This window comes from Gopherus flavomarginatus, chromosome 5, assembly GCF_025201925.1.
Source record: "Gopherus flavomarginatus isolate rGopFla2 chromosome 5, rGopFla2.mat.asm, whole genome shotgun sequence".
Taxonomy (NCBI): Eukaryota; Metazoa; Chordata; order Testudines; family Testudinidae; genus Gopherus; species Gopherus flavomarginatus.
In genome coordinates this window covers 13,349,465-13,365,843 of record NC_066621.1, presented here as the reverse complement: position 1 = coordinate 13,365,843, position 16,379 = coordinate 13,349,465, and the positions used below count along the sequence as shown (strand labels likewise).

Below are 16,379 nucleotides of genomic sequence, written 5' to 3'. Positions count from 1 at the left end.
CAGTATCATTAGGCAAGAGTTTAAAAAGTGACCAGTGTTTTTAGTGTTTAGTGTTCTCTACCTACGCTACATTGATGACATCTTCATCATCTGGACCCATGGGAAGGAGACTCTGGAAAAATTCCACCACGATTTCAACAGCTTCCACCCCACCATCAACCTCAGCCTGGACCAATCTACACGGGAGCTCCACTTCCTAGACACCACGGTGCAAATAAATGATGGTCACATTAACACCACCCTATACCGAAAACCTACCGACTGCTATGCCTAGCTTCATGCCTCAGCTTTCATCCCGGGCACATCACACGATCCATTATCTACAGGCATGCACTGAGGTACAACCACATCTGCTCTAACCCCTCAGACAGAGACCAACACATACAAAATCTCCACCAAGCATTCTCAGAACTACAATACCCGCACGAGGAAATAAGGAAACAGATCAACAGAGCCAGACGTGTACCCAGAAGCCTCCTACTGCAAGACAAACCTAGGAAAGAAACCAACAGGACTCCACTGGCCATCACATACAGTCCCCAGCTAAAACCCCTCCAACGCGTCATCAGGGATCTACAACCCATCCTGGACAATGATCCCACACTTTCACAGGCCTTGGGTGGCAGGCCAGTCCTCGCCCACAGAGAACCTGCCAACCTGAAACATATTCTCACCAGTAACTGCACACCGCAGCATAGTAACTCTAGCTCAGGAACCAATCCATGCAACAAACCTAGATGCCAACTCTGCCCACATATCTACACCAGCGACACCATCACAGGACCTAACCAGATCAGCCACACCATCACCGGTTCATTCACCTGCACGTCCACCAATGTAATATACGCCATCATATGCCAGCAATGCCCCTCTGCTATGTACATCGGCCAAACTGGACAGTCTCTACGGAAAAGGATAAATGGACACAAATCAGATATTGGGAATGGCAATATACAAAAATCTGTAGGAGAACACTTCAACCTCCCTGTCCACACTATTGCAGACCTTAAGGTGGCCATCCTGCAGCAAAAAAAACTTCAGGACCAGACTTCAAAGAGAAATTGCTGAGCTTCAGTTCATCTGCAAATTTGACACCATCAGCTCAGGATTAAACAAAGACTGTGAATGGCTTGCCAACTACGGAACTAGTTTCTCCTCCCTTGGTTTTTGCACCTCAACTGCTAGAACAGGGCCTCATCCTCCCTGACTGAACTAACCTTGTTATCTCTAGCTTGCTTGCATATATATACCTGCCCCTGGAAATTTCCACTACATGCATCTGACGAAGTGGGTATTCACCCACGAAAGCTCATGCTCCAAAACGTCTGTTAGTCTATAAGGTACCACAGGATTCTTTGCTGCTTTTACAGTGTTTTTAGTGATCCAACTGGAGATGTCTTGGAGAAATCTAATTTTTTTTGAATAAAAGCCAAACCAAACCAGGCCCCTTTTAAAGTTTCACAAGCTGGGCACTGAGTCACTTTGGGACACCTTGGGTGTAGGCCATTATTCAGTTGTATAACCCTGGCACAGTCCTCTTTCTTCAGGGTCTCTTGACAGGAGGTGACCAAAGCTGCATGAGTCACAATCCAGACACCCAATTCACCACAGCACCTGAGTTGTACCTGGAACACTATATACACTTGGGCCTCCTTTGTATCTGTGTCTGTAGGTTGGATGGGAGAAAGAATAGTTTTGTGGAAGATAAAGGGTAGATTTTAAGTCACAGGATTTGAAATCTTCTATTCCCAGTTCTGCTGTAGACTCACTGGGTGCCCTTGGGCAAGTCACTTCATTTCTCTGCACTTCAGTTCCCCCATTCTGTGAAAGGGTCAGCTTAATATTTGCCATAGGGATGTTGCAAGACTTAATTCATGTTTGTAAAACATTGTTTAATTTCTGTCAACACTGTACCTGGTCCTTCCAGCTGAGTTCCAGAGCTTCGGAACCAGACAAAAAAATAAAGAAAGTGAAGCATTAGTAATGGGGAAAATAACACTATTTCTACAGCTGTGGTAAAAGGCAACAAACAATGTCTGTGCTGCTGGAGTTATCAACTGCTTAGTAAGCATATAAGAGAGTGGAGGAGATAAGCAGCAAATTCTGCTGCTGCTGCATCTCCCTCGCCCCAGGTGGGGAAAAAAACAACAGACAAAGTTTTTAACTTTGGTTTGAAAATTCCACATTATTGGCATCACCTAAGGCCCTGAATCAACTGTATGATGCAGTACAAATAGGTTTGTTTCCATTCAAGTATCTAAATCAAGGTAGCTACACCAATGGAAACTTCCCCTGGAGATGTGCTGCACTGGTATAAGATGAAACTTGCACCAGTATGACCATCCCTGGTAAATTGCACTTGTACAAGCCCTATTTTTCCTGATGCATTGTATGAATATTAGGACTTTTCCTCCAGCATAATTGCATTGATGTAGTCCATTGTTGTGTTTGTGTACCGTAAGGGTCAGTGGTTCACAGTAGTTCAATTCCTCACATAGGCTGCAACTTGTAATGTGATGGCCCATATGGGACTATGAGCTACTGTGAACCTTTGATGCTCTGGAGGCGCTTCCCTGGCCAAGGAGAGTATGTACCTACACCAATACAATGTGGTTCTTTGTTCACGCCCCACCCCCATTGGTAGATGTCATGTAGAGGCTCATGGGTCTGCTATACTCTCTGGATTAATGGATCTGGTCCTTCAGCTTTGGCAACAGAGGCTCATGCTCTTAGAGTCAGAGGTCATGGGTTAAAACCCTGCTAGGGGCTTTTTGGCACTTCCATAACATTTAAAAACACAATCAAGTCTGAGTTCTCTCTAGTTTAGTGATGCGCCTTCTGTTGCGTGTCTCTTAGAAAAGTCAAAGCCTGTGTGCTGCTTTCTGTGAGGACATGCGTAAGATGGCAGAGTCCCTGTCATGTGGGACGAACTGGACTGAAACCAAATCTATGATGGAAATGGAGAAACTCTGCTTGGAAAAGCTAAAGTTCCAACTGGAGGGAAGGCAAGGTAACCAACTTATGTATGCAAAAGAGACCTAAATAAATGACTTGCCCCACTTGTTGGTTTGGTTTGTCTCCTTTTTAAGTTTTCATGCAAATTTGGTGCCAGTGAAAGGCACTAGATAAGACAGGACCAGCATGAGCAGCTGCAGAGCAAACTTCTTCAACATGGCCCCAAGGTGCTTCAACCCTTCTTTGCAAGGACCATCTCTAGGTGCAGCAGGGTTGTACTGTCTCTGTGGCCTGTTTTGTCCCTAACATCTTGGCTGATACTGACAAACAAGAGGAAAAGGGGAGTCAGTATCAGTTTGAATTTTGTTTGTATAGTGGTGATCCCGGTCCGCAGGGAACTAGAAAGGCACCCACAACTCAGTTCAGCGAGGCTACCCCAACAGCTATCCTCTGCTAATAACTCTTCATCATGAGTGACATAGTTCCAGTGTGGAACCAGGTGACCTAGTGGTCAGTCTAAGCCCTGCATTGTAAGTGCTGATGGTAGTTGGGTGTTCTGACCCTTTTCCTGAATAGCAGTGAAAGGAACAAGCAGATACCACCATAAAATTATAGGTCCCTTTCAATCCTACACTTCTCAATGGGTCATCTAGTCCAGTCCCCTGCACTCAAGGCAGGACTAAGAAATAACTAGACCATTGCACATGCATATTTTAACAAGTTCTCTGGACCCGCAGAAGCACAACCATGAAGGTGAATCCTTGGCCCCTGTGGTATACCATTGCACTGTGGATGGGTTAATGTCTGCTGGTTAACCTAGCATTGGCTGAATAAACTGTTTCCTTGCTGGAGACAGGATCCAGGGCTATTAGTTATTCAGTTTTGACAATTCTTATGTTGTCTTAAGATGCCAGGATTGAACGGGTAAGAAAATGAACTGCCCATTTAAAAACTCAGCCATGCCCAAAATGAAACTAGTCTGAGGAGGAAGAAACAGGCACAGAAGCACCAAATGCTGGGATGTTACTCAGTCAAAACACCCACGGATGTCAGTGAGCGTTTGCCCAAGTACAGATCAACTAAGAACCAAGTCAGGACTCCGTGATTTGACCTAGAATCAGAGAATCATAGAAATCTTGGGGCTAGAAGACACTTTAGGAGACCACTTAGTCCATCCCACCGTGCTGCGGCAGGATTATGTATACCCGAATCATCCCTGGCAGGGGTGTGCCTAATATATTCTTAAAAACCTCCTATGACAGGGATTCCCCAACCTCACTTAGTAATCTGTTCCAATAATTGCTTTTCCTAATATCTAACCTAATTTTTCTGTTGCTGTAAACTAAGTTGATTTCTTCTTGTCCTATCCTGAGTTGACAATTGATCATCCTCTTATAGCAACCTTTTATATATTTGAAGACTGGTCTCATGTCGTTCCCCCCGCCACCACCAAGCCATCTCTTCTCTACTCTAAGCATGTCCCGTTCTTTCAACTTCCCCTCATAGATGCATGTTTTCTAAACCTCTCATTTTTGTTGCTCTCCCTCTTTCCAACTTGTTCACTTCTTTCTTGGAGCGTGGTGCCCAAAACAGGATCCAGTGCCGAGTAGAGTGGAACAATTCCCTCCTCTATCTTACATAGCAAACTCCTGTTAATACACCACAAAAAGTTGTTTGCCTTTTTTTGCAACAGCATCACACAGTTGATTCAGGAGACAAAATACAGCATTTGACATTGTAGGCAGCATGGCTGGTATTTTCAGAAAGGCCAAAGGGAGGGAGGTGCTCAGCTCCCACTGAAATTCAGTGAGATTTGGGGGCCCATTTCCCCTGCATGCCTTTGAAAATTCCAGCCTGTATTGTTCTTGAATGAGTTCAGAGACACTTGGAAAAACTATCAAAAAACCTCTATCATAAAATACCGTCAGGGTCAGGAGGCATCTACTCATATGATATACACAAACTGTTGTGGGTTTTCCACTGAAACGGTCCCTTTTGTAAATGCAAAATAGATAGCCCTTTGTAGTACAGCAGTTATATCCTAGCTGGTGTGTCCATCAGTCTGTTTGCTCTTGGAACAATGAACTATTCAACCAAATTCCAGAGAACTCTTTATTCATGTCATTTTCAGTAAAGAGTTGGCAGACTAGCGCAGTAAGTAAACAATTTCGACATCTGCCTGCGGTGAAATGAATTATCTAACATTTGATTGCAGGTTGAATAATTTACTTCCTTGTCATTTTAGAGGAGGAGTTAATCATTTATAGATAAGCTGGTGGACCACCCTTCTCCCTGTTGCCCCAGATCGAAACCTTGTCTCAATTTCACCACATCGCAGCACTTCTGTATGTGTAAGCATATTGTGCTAGCTTCTTGTTTAGCATGGTGATCCCTGGGTGCAGGACAGGCTAGACTGGAAAAGTCAGAGATACCATTTCATCCTTCAGTAACCAAATAGACCTGAGCGCACTCTGCCTCCTGCTGACAAACCTACCGGTAAGTTGACTGTGATTGCAGCCAGCTACTTAAGGCAACATTGCTCTGAGAGAAGCCCAGGGGAAATGGGCTGGGGGAAGCAGGAAATCCAGAACCATTTATTAAACCTCAATATAATCGATTCTAGCAAGTATGCCCATGTGCACAGATATTAGTAAACAAAGCCAGCCCTAGCAGAAGAGGGGTAGCTAGCAAAGCAGAACAACAGAAAGAAGTATTAGGTTTAAGGAACCAGGGGAGAGGGAGACAGAGAAAGTGACTTTAGGTGATTTTAAAAAAGAAGTACTGTAGTGGTTGCAAGCTAATAACTTGAACAAGAGTCTCTTGCAGTTGTCTGTATGGGGCACATCTTGTAGTCATGGGGTAAGATTTTTTTCAAAGGCTCCCAAGGGCTAAAGCTAATTTTCAAAAGTGACTTGGGCACTTAGGGTATGATCCTGAATCATTAAAATCAAGTGGAGTTTTGCTGTTGACTTCCAGGGTAGCTGGTTCAAGCCCATAAATGCCTAAGGCACTTTTGAAAACGGGACTCAGGCACTTCTGAAATTTTCACCCCAATCACTACTGACTTGTACAAAACTCCAATTGACTCTACATATTTTTCACACACCTGTACTTACATATGGGTATAATACATTGCGCAGCAGTTGTGCTCACTCCAGTGGGAGCTTCACCTGCCCATGAATGGAAGGTTTGTTCCATAGAGATTTACAAATAGAACAATTGTTTTCTTTCTGTCAGAGTATTCTAATGGACGTAGAGGACTATATAAATTCTCTGGAAAGTGCAGATCAACTTTTGTCCCTGTAGGCATTAATTTGGCTACCTGACTGGAAAGTGCCAATGTCCTGGCAATAACAAAGGTTTTAAAGAGAGCCTGACAAACTGGTAAGCAGTTGGCATGTATTTTGGGGACAAGTTTGTGCTTTGGGCAGTGAATTTGTTACCTTTTATCATGCGGAAAGCTCAGTTGTTATCTGAGGAGTCAAATGGCTTTATGCAAAGAACAAAAAGGGTCTGAAGAGATACAATAAAACTTCCGAACAGACACAGCAAGTCACATTCTTATCAAACAATTTGCAATCGTTCTTAACTCTGAATCCTTATTTCAGGTATGTTTTACCTAATTTTGTTACTGCAGTTATCAGCTATGTGTTGTACAATGGTTATATGTAGCTAGCGAATTTAATTGTTTAATAGGGGAGTAGAAATTAACATAAGTCTTTCCATTAATCACCAATAAGAGACCAATGACATTTAGCTAGCGTTCATGCTCTCGCTCATCTAGTTTGAGTGCTTCATTAGCCCCATCCGGGGGTGAGAGACTGTGGTGTCGCAGTTTCAGAGTTAACTGCCTCTTAAGGTTTCAGGCTCCCTGCCATCACCTCTCTCCTGTGGAGACCTGCATCTCTTTCCCTCCAAGCGAGGAGTTCAGGCTTGCTGTCCCTCTGCACCTTGCTCAGATTGCCTGTAATTAACCTTTTCCCAGGGGCTACTACAGTCTATACCAGCTACCAACCAACCTTCACAAAGCCAAATGCATTTATTCTTAGGGTAAAAGCACTACAGAGTAAACATACAAAAATAAAAGTTCCAATACATATGCTGAAAGGATCCAGAGGTCCATCAATCTTATGAGCCCTTTCATAAGGGTTGAGGTTCCCCCTTGGACAGAGGGTCCTGTCCATTTGGTGACAAAAGGAGGCCACATGAGTCACTTTAAACTCAGCATTTTTATACCAGAATCACTTTGTCTGTGGAAAATCCAGTTTGACCTAGGATATATGAAGCTCTCCAGGGAGGTGTCCTCATCCTGAGTGAGTCACCTGCATCACCTCCCCCCCTCCCCACACATTTTTGGTTCCTGGAGGAGCTATAGTAACTTTCCCCCATACCAAAGTGGCAAACAATCCGTGGCCCAGAGTGATACATAACCCATACATAAAATGAACACTATCTGATCCCCAAAGATCATTCATGCAGTTGCAATATCTGTCACAATACAAATGGCTTTGACGGTTTGTTCTTTATCTATTCATGACTGTTTCAATGGTTACTGATAGGGAAACTGAGGCACAGAGTAGTGATGTTACTTGCTTGAGGTTGTAACATTTGGCCAGCAGCACAGCCAGGAATAGAACCCAAATCTCTTGAGTCCTAGGCTACGGCTAGCTCCTTTAAGCCACCCTGTCCTCCATTATTAGAAGTATTAGGACTTCAGCCATGTTAATCACATAATTTACAAGGTTAATGTGGGGCGTGTTGAACCCTGAAGTGTGCCAAGACTCAGGCATTTCTATTTACCGTGCTATAAATGTGCCCTGGGAAAGTGAGATGTGAGGCAGGTTTCAGTAGATTGAAAAATTAAATAACTTCCTGTTCATTTGGGATTTTAGTTTTCATTTAAAGAAAAAATATGACTTCAAAAAAAGGCAAAGAAATGTGTCTGATTAAAGCCTGTAGGAGTTATGTGAAACTTGCAGTCATAAGAATGGCTATACTGGGTCAGAGCAAAGGTCTATCCAGCCCAGTATCCTTTCTTCCGACAGTGGCCAATGCCAGGTGCCCCAGAGGGAGTGGATCTAACAGGTGATGATCAAGTGATCTCTCTCCTGCCATCCATCCCCACCCTCTGACAAGCAGTTGCTAGGGACACCATTCCTTACCCATCCTGGCTAATAGCCATTAATGCACTTAACCTCCATGAATTTATCTAGTTCTCTTTTAAACCCTATTATAGTCCTAGACTTCACAACCTCCTTGGGCAAGGAGTTCCACAGGTTGACTGTGCACTGTGTGAAGAAGAACTTCCTTTTATTTCTTTTAAACATGCTGCCCATTAATTTCATTTGGTGGCCCCTAGTTCTTGTATTATGGGAACAAGTAAATAACTTTCCGTATTCACTTTCTACACATCACTCATGATTTTATATACCTCTATCATATCCCCCCTTAGTTTCCTCTTTTCCAAGCTGAAAAGTCCTAGCCTCTTTAATCTCTCCTCATACTGGGCCTGTTCCAAACCCCTAATCATTTTAGTTGCCCTTCTCTGAACATTTTCGAGCGCCAGAATACCTTTTTTGAGATGAGGCGACCACATCTGTACACATTATTCAATGTTGGCGTACCATGGATCTATATAAAGGCAGTAATATATTCTCCTTCTTATTCTCTATCCTTTTTTAAAATGATTCCTAATATCCTGTTTGCTTTTTTAACTGCCACTGCACGCTGTGTGGACGTCTTCAGAGAACTATCCACGATGACGCCAAGATCTCTCTCCTGATTAGTTGTAGCTATATTAGCCCCCATTGTGTTGTATGTATAGCTGGGGTTATTTTTTCCAATGTGCATTACTTTACATTTATCCACATTAAATTTCATTTGCCATTTTGTTGCTCGATTACTTAGTTTTGTGAGATCTTTCTGAAGTTCTTCACAGTCTGCTTTGGTCTTAACTATCTCGAGCAGTTTAGTATCATCTGCAAACTTTGCCACCTCACTGTTTACCCCTTTCTCCAGATCATTTAAAACCCTTGTTATTGCAGGTATGTTTGACTTTACCTCTCAACTTTCCCCAACTTGCTTCTGTTTTTAATAGCCTATGGTACACCCTCAGCATGTGTAACTCAAGGTGGCTCCACCGGCTTCGATGGAATGACCCCAACCTACACCTGCTGAGGATGTGGCTCACTGACCTCTGTTGTAAAATGCTTTGAGAGCTACTGATGAACAGCGCTATACAGGAGCTAGGTATTATATGATGTTTATCATTACTTCTATGACCGAGCTCCTAGGAGCCACAGTCATGGACCAGGACCCTAGGGGCTAGCCGTTGTACAAACACAGGACAAAGAGATGGTCCCTGCCCCAAGGAGCTTACAATGTATGTTCATTCTAAATGTAAATGAAACACTTTACTCCCCCCATCTCCATATTTTTACAGATCTTTAGCCTGGAAAGAGATGTGCTAACTTCCTTGTTAGGTCTGCAAGAAGAGCACGTGACATAAAGGAAGATGGTATCTCTAACCTCTGGAAAACAGCGTTCTTACATAGCCACCATTCCACTGTTACTTGCTGCTGCCTTCATTGTTGCTGTACACAGTGAGTAAACATGAGTATCCGGCAAATCCAGCTGGGTAAAATAAGAACCAGCCTGAACATCCAGTGAAATCTCAGTGTGAGGAACCTCTTTTTGGAGGTTCATATAACTTTGTTGTTTCCCTCTGATAGTTTTTCTTGCTGCCTCTGCGCTTCTGGACAGTCTAAAATTCCACTAGACAATTATCAGCAGTCTTGCAAGAGACGAGAATCTGTCTTCCCAATACCCTTAGGGCTTGATGTTTTTTCCACTCCTGACACCTTGTGCATTCATTTACATAAGTGCAAAGTGGGTGTAAAGTGCTTCCAAATGAGAATTGTAGTGCAATACATCCACTTTGCACTGATGTAAATGAGTGCACAAGGTGTAAGGCAACAGTTAACTGGAGACCCTCCTCAAGCTCTTGAGACGTAAGAGGCTAGGATAAATGTGCATATTTTGGGGTGATGAACAATCTGTGCTTAACATCAGGCTGGTGGCTTGACGTTCAGGATTTCTCAGGTTGCATCCAAGATCGCAGGACTCTTGAGGCCTCCCTCACCATGGGTGCTTATAACTGGGGGGATGACTGATGGCAAGAGTAGGCCACAAAGTTTTCCTCATCTTTTAAGGATATAAGCAGGACGACGATAATTTCTTCTTGAGTTGATTCTAGCACTCCCCCCACCCCACACACACACCTTTTGGCCATTCCTTTCCTCTTTGTCCATCAGCTTGTGCCAATAGCATAACATGCACCAGGTCTGCGTCATCTCCAATAACTTACCCTTTCCCAGCTGGTTTCAAAGTGTAGAATAAACTGGGTACAAGGATACTAGCTTTGTTTCTACCTTAGCAGCTCCAGTCCAGCTGCTTATCCATCTTCTAAGACCTAGCCTGCAGTGTTTCGTGTCACAGCTGGAGATGCAACAACCATCACAGTGATGATGAGGAAGGACATATTATGTTCTGTCCAGACAAGCTGCAGAGAAAATAATTTTTGCATCATTATCCTCCCCTTACAGATGGGAAGATTGTTTTCCTGACTTTAAGGAGAACTTAGATTTGTTTGATGCCAAAAAATGTTTTAAGACAAATCTTTGGGAGAACCAGGTGGAGTAGCAGGGGTCAGTTAGGAGGGAGAGCTCAGGTATTTTGTTTACAACCCTTCTGGTATTCCAAGAAAGGACACTTCACTAAATGAGGTCTGGATTATAGCACATTTTCCTAGTTACATATTTTTGACCCCTCTGTTTTGTAACTAGGTGATTGTGATGAGCCACCACGTTTTCATTTTGCTGAGCTAAAGGAAGAGTATAGAAATCGGAGTAAGTTTGCTGTTAATAGCAAAGTGGAGTACAGCTGTCGCTCAGGTTATTCCAAGGTACAGAAGTCCATTCTTCGTTGCACGTCATATTCTCAATGGTCAGACGCCACAGAGTTTTGCAGGGGTGAGTATTTTGTTTTTTTACTTTTCTTTTTTTAAACTAATTTATTTTCATCAACCCTTTTTGATTAAAGAGCATAATGAGAGGGACTGCATGCCTGGAGGGAACGGTTAAGTTCACTGATATGATATGAAGGCTTTCACCACCAAATGACCAGTTCATATGTGAAACCTGCTGCTCCTTGATCTTGGGCAACTCCAAAGATGTCTACAAAGGTTTCCTTCTGCTCTGAAGCTTTAAAACACACGCTAAAAATGGATTTTGAACCTTAAATAGTAGGCTACTCCAGGCTGGAAGACATTCTAACTGTCACAGGTGAAATATTCACATGCACAAAAACATGGTATCATAAACAGATAGTTAAGGGTTAATGTCTCTCTTACCTGTAAAGGGTCAACAAACAGGGACCCAAAACACCTGACCAGAGGACCAATCAAAAGACAAGATACTTTCAAATCTCATGGGAGGGAAGCCTTTTTTTGTGGGTTTTGGGTTTGGCTTTTTTTTCTCTGGGTCCTGGATGGGACTAGAGGTGCAACCAGGTTTCTGCCAATCTCCCTGCTACAATCTCTTATCTATTCAGAATTGTAAGTGAGAAAAGGCGGTCATAGTCTTTTAATTTGTTTTTTTTTCATTTACATATGTGTATTTGCTGGAAGTAGCTTAAATTGTGTTTCTGCTGGAGAAAGTTTCTTTCTATTGTTTATAAGTTGAAAGACCCTGTAACTTTTTACCATCTAAAGTGCAGAGATAAACCTTTTACTTTTTCTTTCTTTTTTATTAAAAGTTTTGCTTTTAAGACCTGTTTAATTTTTTTCTCCTAGTTAAGGTTCAAGGGAATTGGTGGGGAGAAGGGAAGGATAAATTTTCTCTTTGTGTTATATTCACGCAGCTTGTATTGCCTCTGGGTGAGGGGGAAGGTAACACTCCTCTCGGTGTGGTGATTCAAAAAGTTGAATCAGGAGATCTCCTAGTGTTCCCAGGGTGGGAAGGAGCTGGGAGGGAGGGGGGAGGGAATGGCTTATTTCCCTTTGTTGTGAGACTCAAGGAATCTGGGTCTTGGGGTCCCCTGGGAAGGTTTTGGGGGGACCAGAGGGTATCAGGCCCTAAAAATTCCTGATTGGTGGCAGCCTATCAGATCTAAGCTGGTAAGACATGAATTCCCCTAAGCTTAATTACCAGCTTAGATCTGATAGGCTGCCACCAATCAGGAATTTTTAGGGCCTGATACCCTCTGGTCCCCCCAAAACCTTCCCAGGTAAGAGAGACATTAACCCTTAACTATCTGTTTATGACACATGGTAATGGAACAGAGTTTGATTTAAACAAGGACATACACAAATTCCAAGTTAAGACTGGTTCTGTATCCTGAGCTGGCAAAAAGTGAGTAGAGTTTTGATAGAGACAGAATCTTTGGTTCTTTTGACTCAGTAAAATGTAACCATAAGACATGCAAATAAAGACTAATTCCAGTCTTATTTCTTTCTAGCAAAATCATGCCGTCACCCTGGAGAGCCAGAAAATGGCAGACTTGTTATTCTATCAGATCTCACGTTTGGTGCAACAGTAAAGTTCATCTGTGAAGAGGGGTGAGTAATGGGGAGCTTGTGCTGATAGATTTATAGGTTATTAATTTCCAAAGGGACCATTATGATTATCTAGTCCAGGGGTCGGCAACCTTTCAGAAGTGGTGTGTCGAATCTTCATTTATTCACTCTAATTTAAGGTTTTGTGTGCCAGTAATACATTTTAATGTTTTTTAGAAGGTCTCTATCTCTCTACAAGTCTATATATTATATAACTAAACTAGTGTTGTATTGTAAAATAAACAAGGTTTTCAAAATATTTAAGAAGCTTCATTTAAAATTAAATTAAAATGTTGATCTTACGCCACCAGCCCGCTCAGCCCGCTGCTGGTCTGAGGTTCTGTTCATCTAGGCCGGCAGTGGGCTGAGTGGGGCCTGTGGCCAGGACCCAGCTGGGAAGGGTCTGGCAGCCAGAACCCCAGACTGGCAGCGGTTTGTGCTGGGCCAGCAGCCAGGACCGCAGACCGACAGTGGGCTGAGTGGCTCAGCCCACTGCCGCTCAGAGGTTCCATCCGCTGGCTCCTGCCAGCTGGCATCCCGGCTGCCAGATCCGCTCAGCCCGCTGCCAGTCTGGGGTCCTGGCCCTCCCCACATACAATGGGTACCTACCTTCTCCCTGGTTCTGGCCCATTCTCTTCCTCTCTCTGCACTGACCTGAGGGTGGGAGTGGACTGAGCACAGGGCTGGGGATGGAGGGTCTGGCCAGGAGCTAGAATGAGGGAGGGGGCTCAGGGTTGGGGCAGGAGGTTTGAGTGTAGAGGCACTTACCTGGTCAGCTCCCATTTGGTGTGAGGGTGCAGGTGGGAATGTGAGTGGGGGTGCAGGAGCTCCTGTTTGGTCCTCAGGGTGGGGGTGGGGATCTGCAGGGTCCATCGGATGAGGGGGCTGGGGATGTGTGGGGTGCAAGAGTCAGGGGACATGTGAGGGGAGTGCAGATGTCAGGGTAAGGGGGCTGGTATGTGTGGGGGTGCCAGAGTCAGGGCTGGGGTCATGGGGGGGCGGGTGAAGGAGTCAGAGGGCTGTGTGGTACAGGGCTCAGGGCAGAGGCCTGGGGTGTGTGTGGGGGTGCAGGGCTCAGGGCAAAGGGCTGGGTGTATGTGTGTGTGTGTGGGGTGGGTTAGGGCTCAGGTCAGAGGGCTGAGTCACTGCACCCCCTCAGAAGCCCCAATCCCCCCACTCATTGTCCTGACTACCCCCTCCTGGGACCCCACCTCCTATCTAAGCCTCCCTTCCCCTTGTCCCCTGACTGCCCCCCAGGACCCTACCTGTCCCGACTGCTTCAACCCTTATCCACACCCCCGCTCCCAGACAGAACCCCCTGGACTCCCATGCCTATCTAATCGCTCCCTGCCCCCTGACAGGACCCCCAGAACTCTGGACCCATACAACCCCCCCTGCTCCCTGCCTGCCCCAACCCCTCTGCACACCCCTACCTCCTGACAGCCCCCACCAGAATGCCAACTTATCCGACCCCCTCTACAGCTCCTTGTCCCATGACCACCTCCTCCAGAGACCCTCCCCACCCTAACTGCCCCCCAGGACTCTCCTTGCTCCCTGTACCCTGACCTCTATCCACCCCTCACCCCCTAACAGACCCCAGGACTCCCATGCACCCCCGCTGCTCCCTAACTGCCTCCTCCAGAGATCCCCCGCCCCTAATCACCCCCCCATCCAACCCACCCTGCTCCCTGTCCCCTGACTGCCCCCGCCCCTTAACCAACCCCCCCCCCCCCGGCCTCGGACCCCTTACCATGAGGCTCCCCGCTCATCTGGAGTTTTGTGCTGCTATGCACGCATGCAGCCCCACGCCGTGGCGTTGCTCCGGATGAGCGGAGAGTGGTTTTCCCTCCCCAGGGAGCCAAATGTTGCCCTGCGGGAGCGCGCACCCCTGGCCCCCAGAGTGCTGCGTGCGTCGCAGCAGGGCTCCAGGGGAAGGCGGGGGAAGGGTTGGCGGCTTGCTGCGCTGGGCCTGGCGCTCTGGCCAGGCAGCTCGGACCCTGCAGCTTGCTGCATCATCAGGATTTTTAATGGCACACTGGAGTCCCAGAAGGCTCTAGTGTGCCATTAAAAATCGGCTCGGGTGCCATCTTTGGCACGTGTGCCATTGATTGCCAACCCCTGATCTAGTCTGACCTCCTGTATAAGAGAGCCCAGAACATTTCACCTACTGATGATCAAACCTATATTTGTATTTGATCTAGAACATATTTTTAGACAGAATTCCAATCTTGATTTGGAGATTTCACCAGGTTCCTAGGTATGTTGCTCGAATAGTAAATTACCTCCATTGTTAAATTCAGGCTTCATACAAGGCACAAACTGTTATCTCGTTTCAGCTTCCAGCCGTTGGATCTTTTTATACTTTTTTCTGCTAAATTAAAGAGGCCTCTATTTTCAAATCTTCTAGCTGTCCTTACAGGTACTTACAGGCTGTCCATGATCAAGTTACCTCTTAACCTTCTCTTTGAAAAGCTTAAATAGATTGAGTTTCTTCCACCCTAGTGAGGCAGATTTTCCCAGCCTCAAATCATTCTTGTTGCCTTTTTCTGCACTCTTCCCAATTGAATATCTCTTTTTGAAGTGCAGACACCAGAATTGGATTCAGTATTTTTGGGGTAGCTGCATGGCTGCTGTATATAAAGGTAATACCACCTCCCGACTCATACTGAATTGTCCCCTGCTTGCGTATCCATGTATTGCATTAACCCTCTTAGACACAGCATCTCACTAGGAGCTCATGTTCACTTGTTTATCCACCATGACCCCCAAGTCCTTTTTCAGAATGACTGCTTTTCAGGATAGTCTTCCCATTCTGTGTGACTGGCATTTTTTCCCCCTAGACCTATACTTTTGTATTTAGTTATATTAAAATGCATGGTGTTCAGATGAGCCCAGTTTACCAAGCAATCCAGATAACTCTGTAAAACTAAACTGGACGTATCATAATTTACCATTGCACCAATCTGTCATCTGCAGACTTCAATAGCAATGGTTTGATACCTTCTTCCAGATATTGAATGCAAATATTGAATAGCACTGGGCCAAGAACAGATTCCTGGAAGATCCCAGTAGAAATGACCAGTTTAAGGATACTCCCACTCCCACACTCTCTCTTTTTTTGAGATACATCAGTTAAACCAGTTTTAATCTATTTGATTATTTTGCATAGTGCTAGTTTTTTAGTTAGAACAGCATGCAATATTAAATCTAGTGCCTTACCAAAGTCTAAATATATTATTATATCAATGAGTTATCGTCATCAACCAAACTTCTAATCTAATGAAAAAAACCAATATCAAGTTTGTTCCATAAAATTTATTTTCCATGAAACCATGAAAGCTGACATCCTTTCGTTCTTTACTGATCGCATCCCATATCAGCCATTCCATGACCGCCTGCGATCAATGTCAGCCTGACCAGTGAGGGACTCTGGGATGGGGCATACAAACCCCAGGAAAAAGCTAATGACCTGATGTAGGCTCAGTCAGCCCCACCCTGCTACACCTGCTGTAGGCATCAGGTTTGGTGGGAGGAGTTAAAAGTAGAATGCACAGCTCAGCTGGGGGCAGACTGGGAAGGAGAGCAGACCTCCAGCTCTTACTCTGAGAGAGGCCTGGATAAGGCCAGGAATGGCTTGACAGACAGCTGCCTTCCAGGACTTCCCTGAAGGAATGTCGGCGTGACACAGGACTCTGTTTGATTTGTCACCAGTGACCTACATGCTGGTGCTGAGGAAGTCTGCTGCAGCTGGTGGTCTGCCAGAAGGGGGTGACAAATAAATAAAATACCTTCTGTTTCCTTACACCTGACT

General features: G+C 44.9%; 2 protein-coding genes across 15 annotated transcripts in view; both read left to right on the top strand.

Moving 5' to 3' along the window:
* Positions 1-3,050, top strand: part of PFKFB2 (6-phosphofructo-2-kinase/fructose-2,6-biphosphatase 2) — a 334,000-nt gene extending 330,950 nt beyond the window's left edge. For all 11 annotated transcript variants that reach the window (XR_007774537.1, XR_007774534.1, XR_007774531.1 and 8 more), the window contains one exon: positions 2,857-3,050. The gene's annotated coding sequence lies outside the window, so the exon portion shown is untranslated. The remainder of the gene's footprint in view (positions 1-2,856) is intronic.
* Positions 3,051-5,242: 2,192 nt separating this feature from the next.
* The window catches only part of LOC127051575 (complement receptor type 1-like), a 31,492-nt gene continuing 20,355 nt past the window's right edge, over positions 5,243-16,379 (top strand). For 2 of the 4 annotated variants that reach the window (XM_050954031.1, XM_050954030.1), the window contains exons 1-4: positions 5,245-5,451; positions 9,398-9,557; positions 10,800-10,985; positions 12,472-12,571. In XM_050954031.1, coding sequence (XP_050809988.1) covers positions 9,470-9,557; positions 10,800-10,985; positions 12,472-12,571 — 374 coding nt within the window. In that variant the 5' untranslated portion in view covers positions 5,245-5,451; positions 9,398-9,469. Of the gene's footprint in view, positions 5,452-9,397; positions 9,558-10,799; positions 10,986-12,471; positions 12,572-16,379 lie in introns of all 4 variants that reach the window. The other 2 variants (XM_050954029.1, XM_050954027.1) reach the window with 2 other exon arrangements.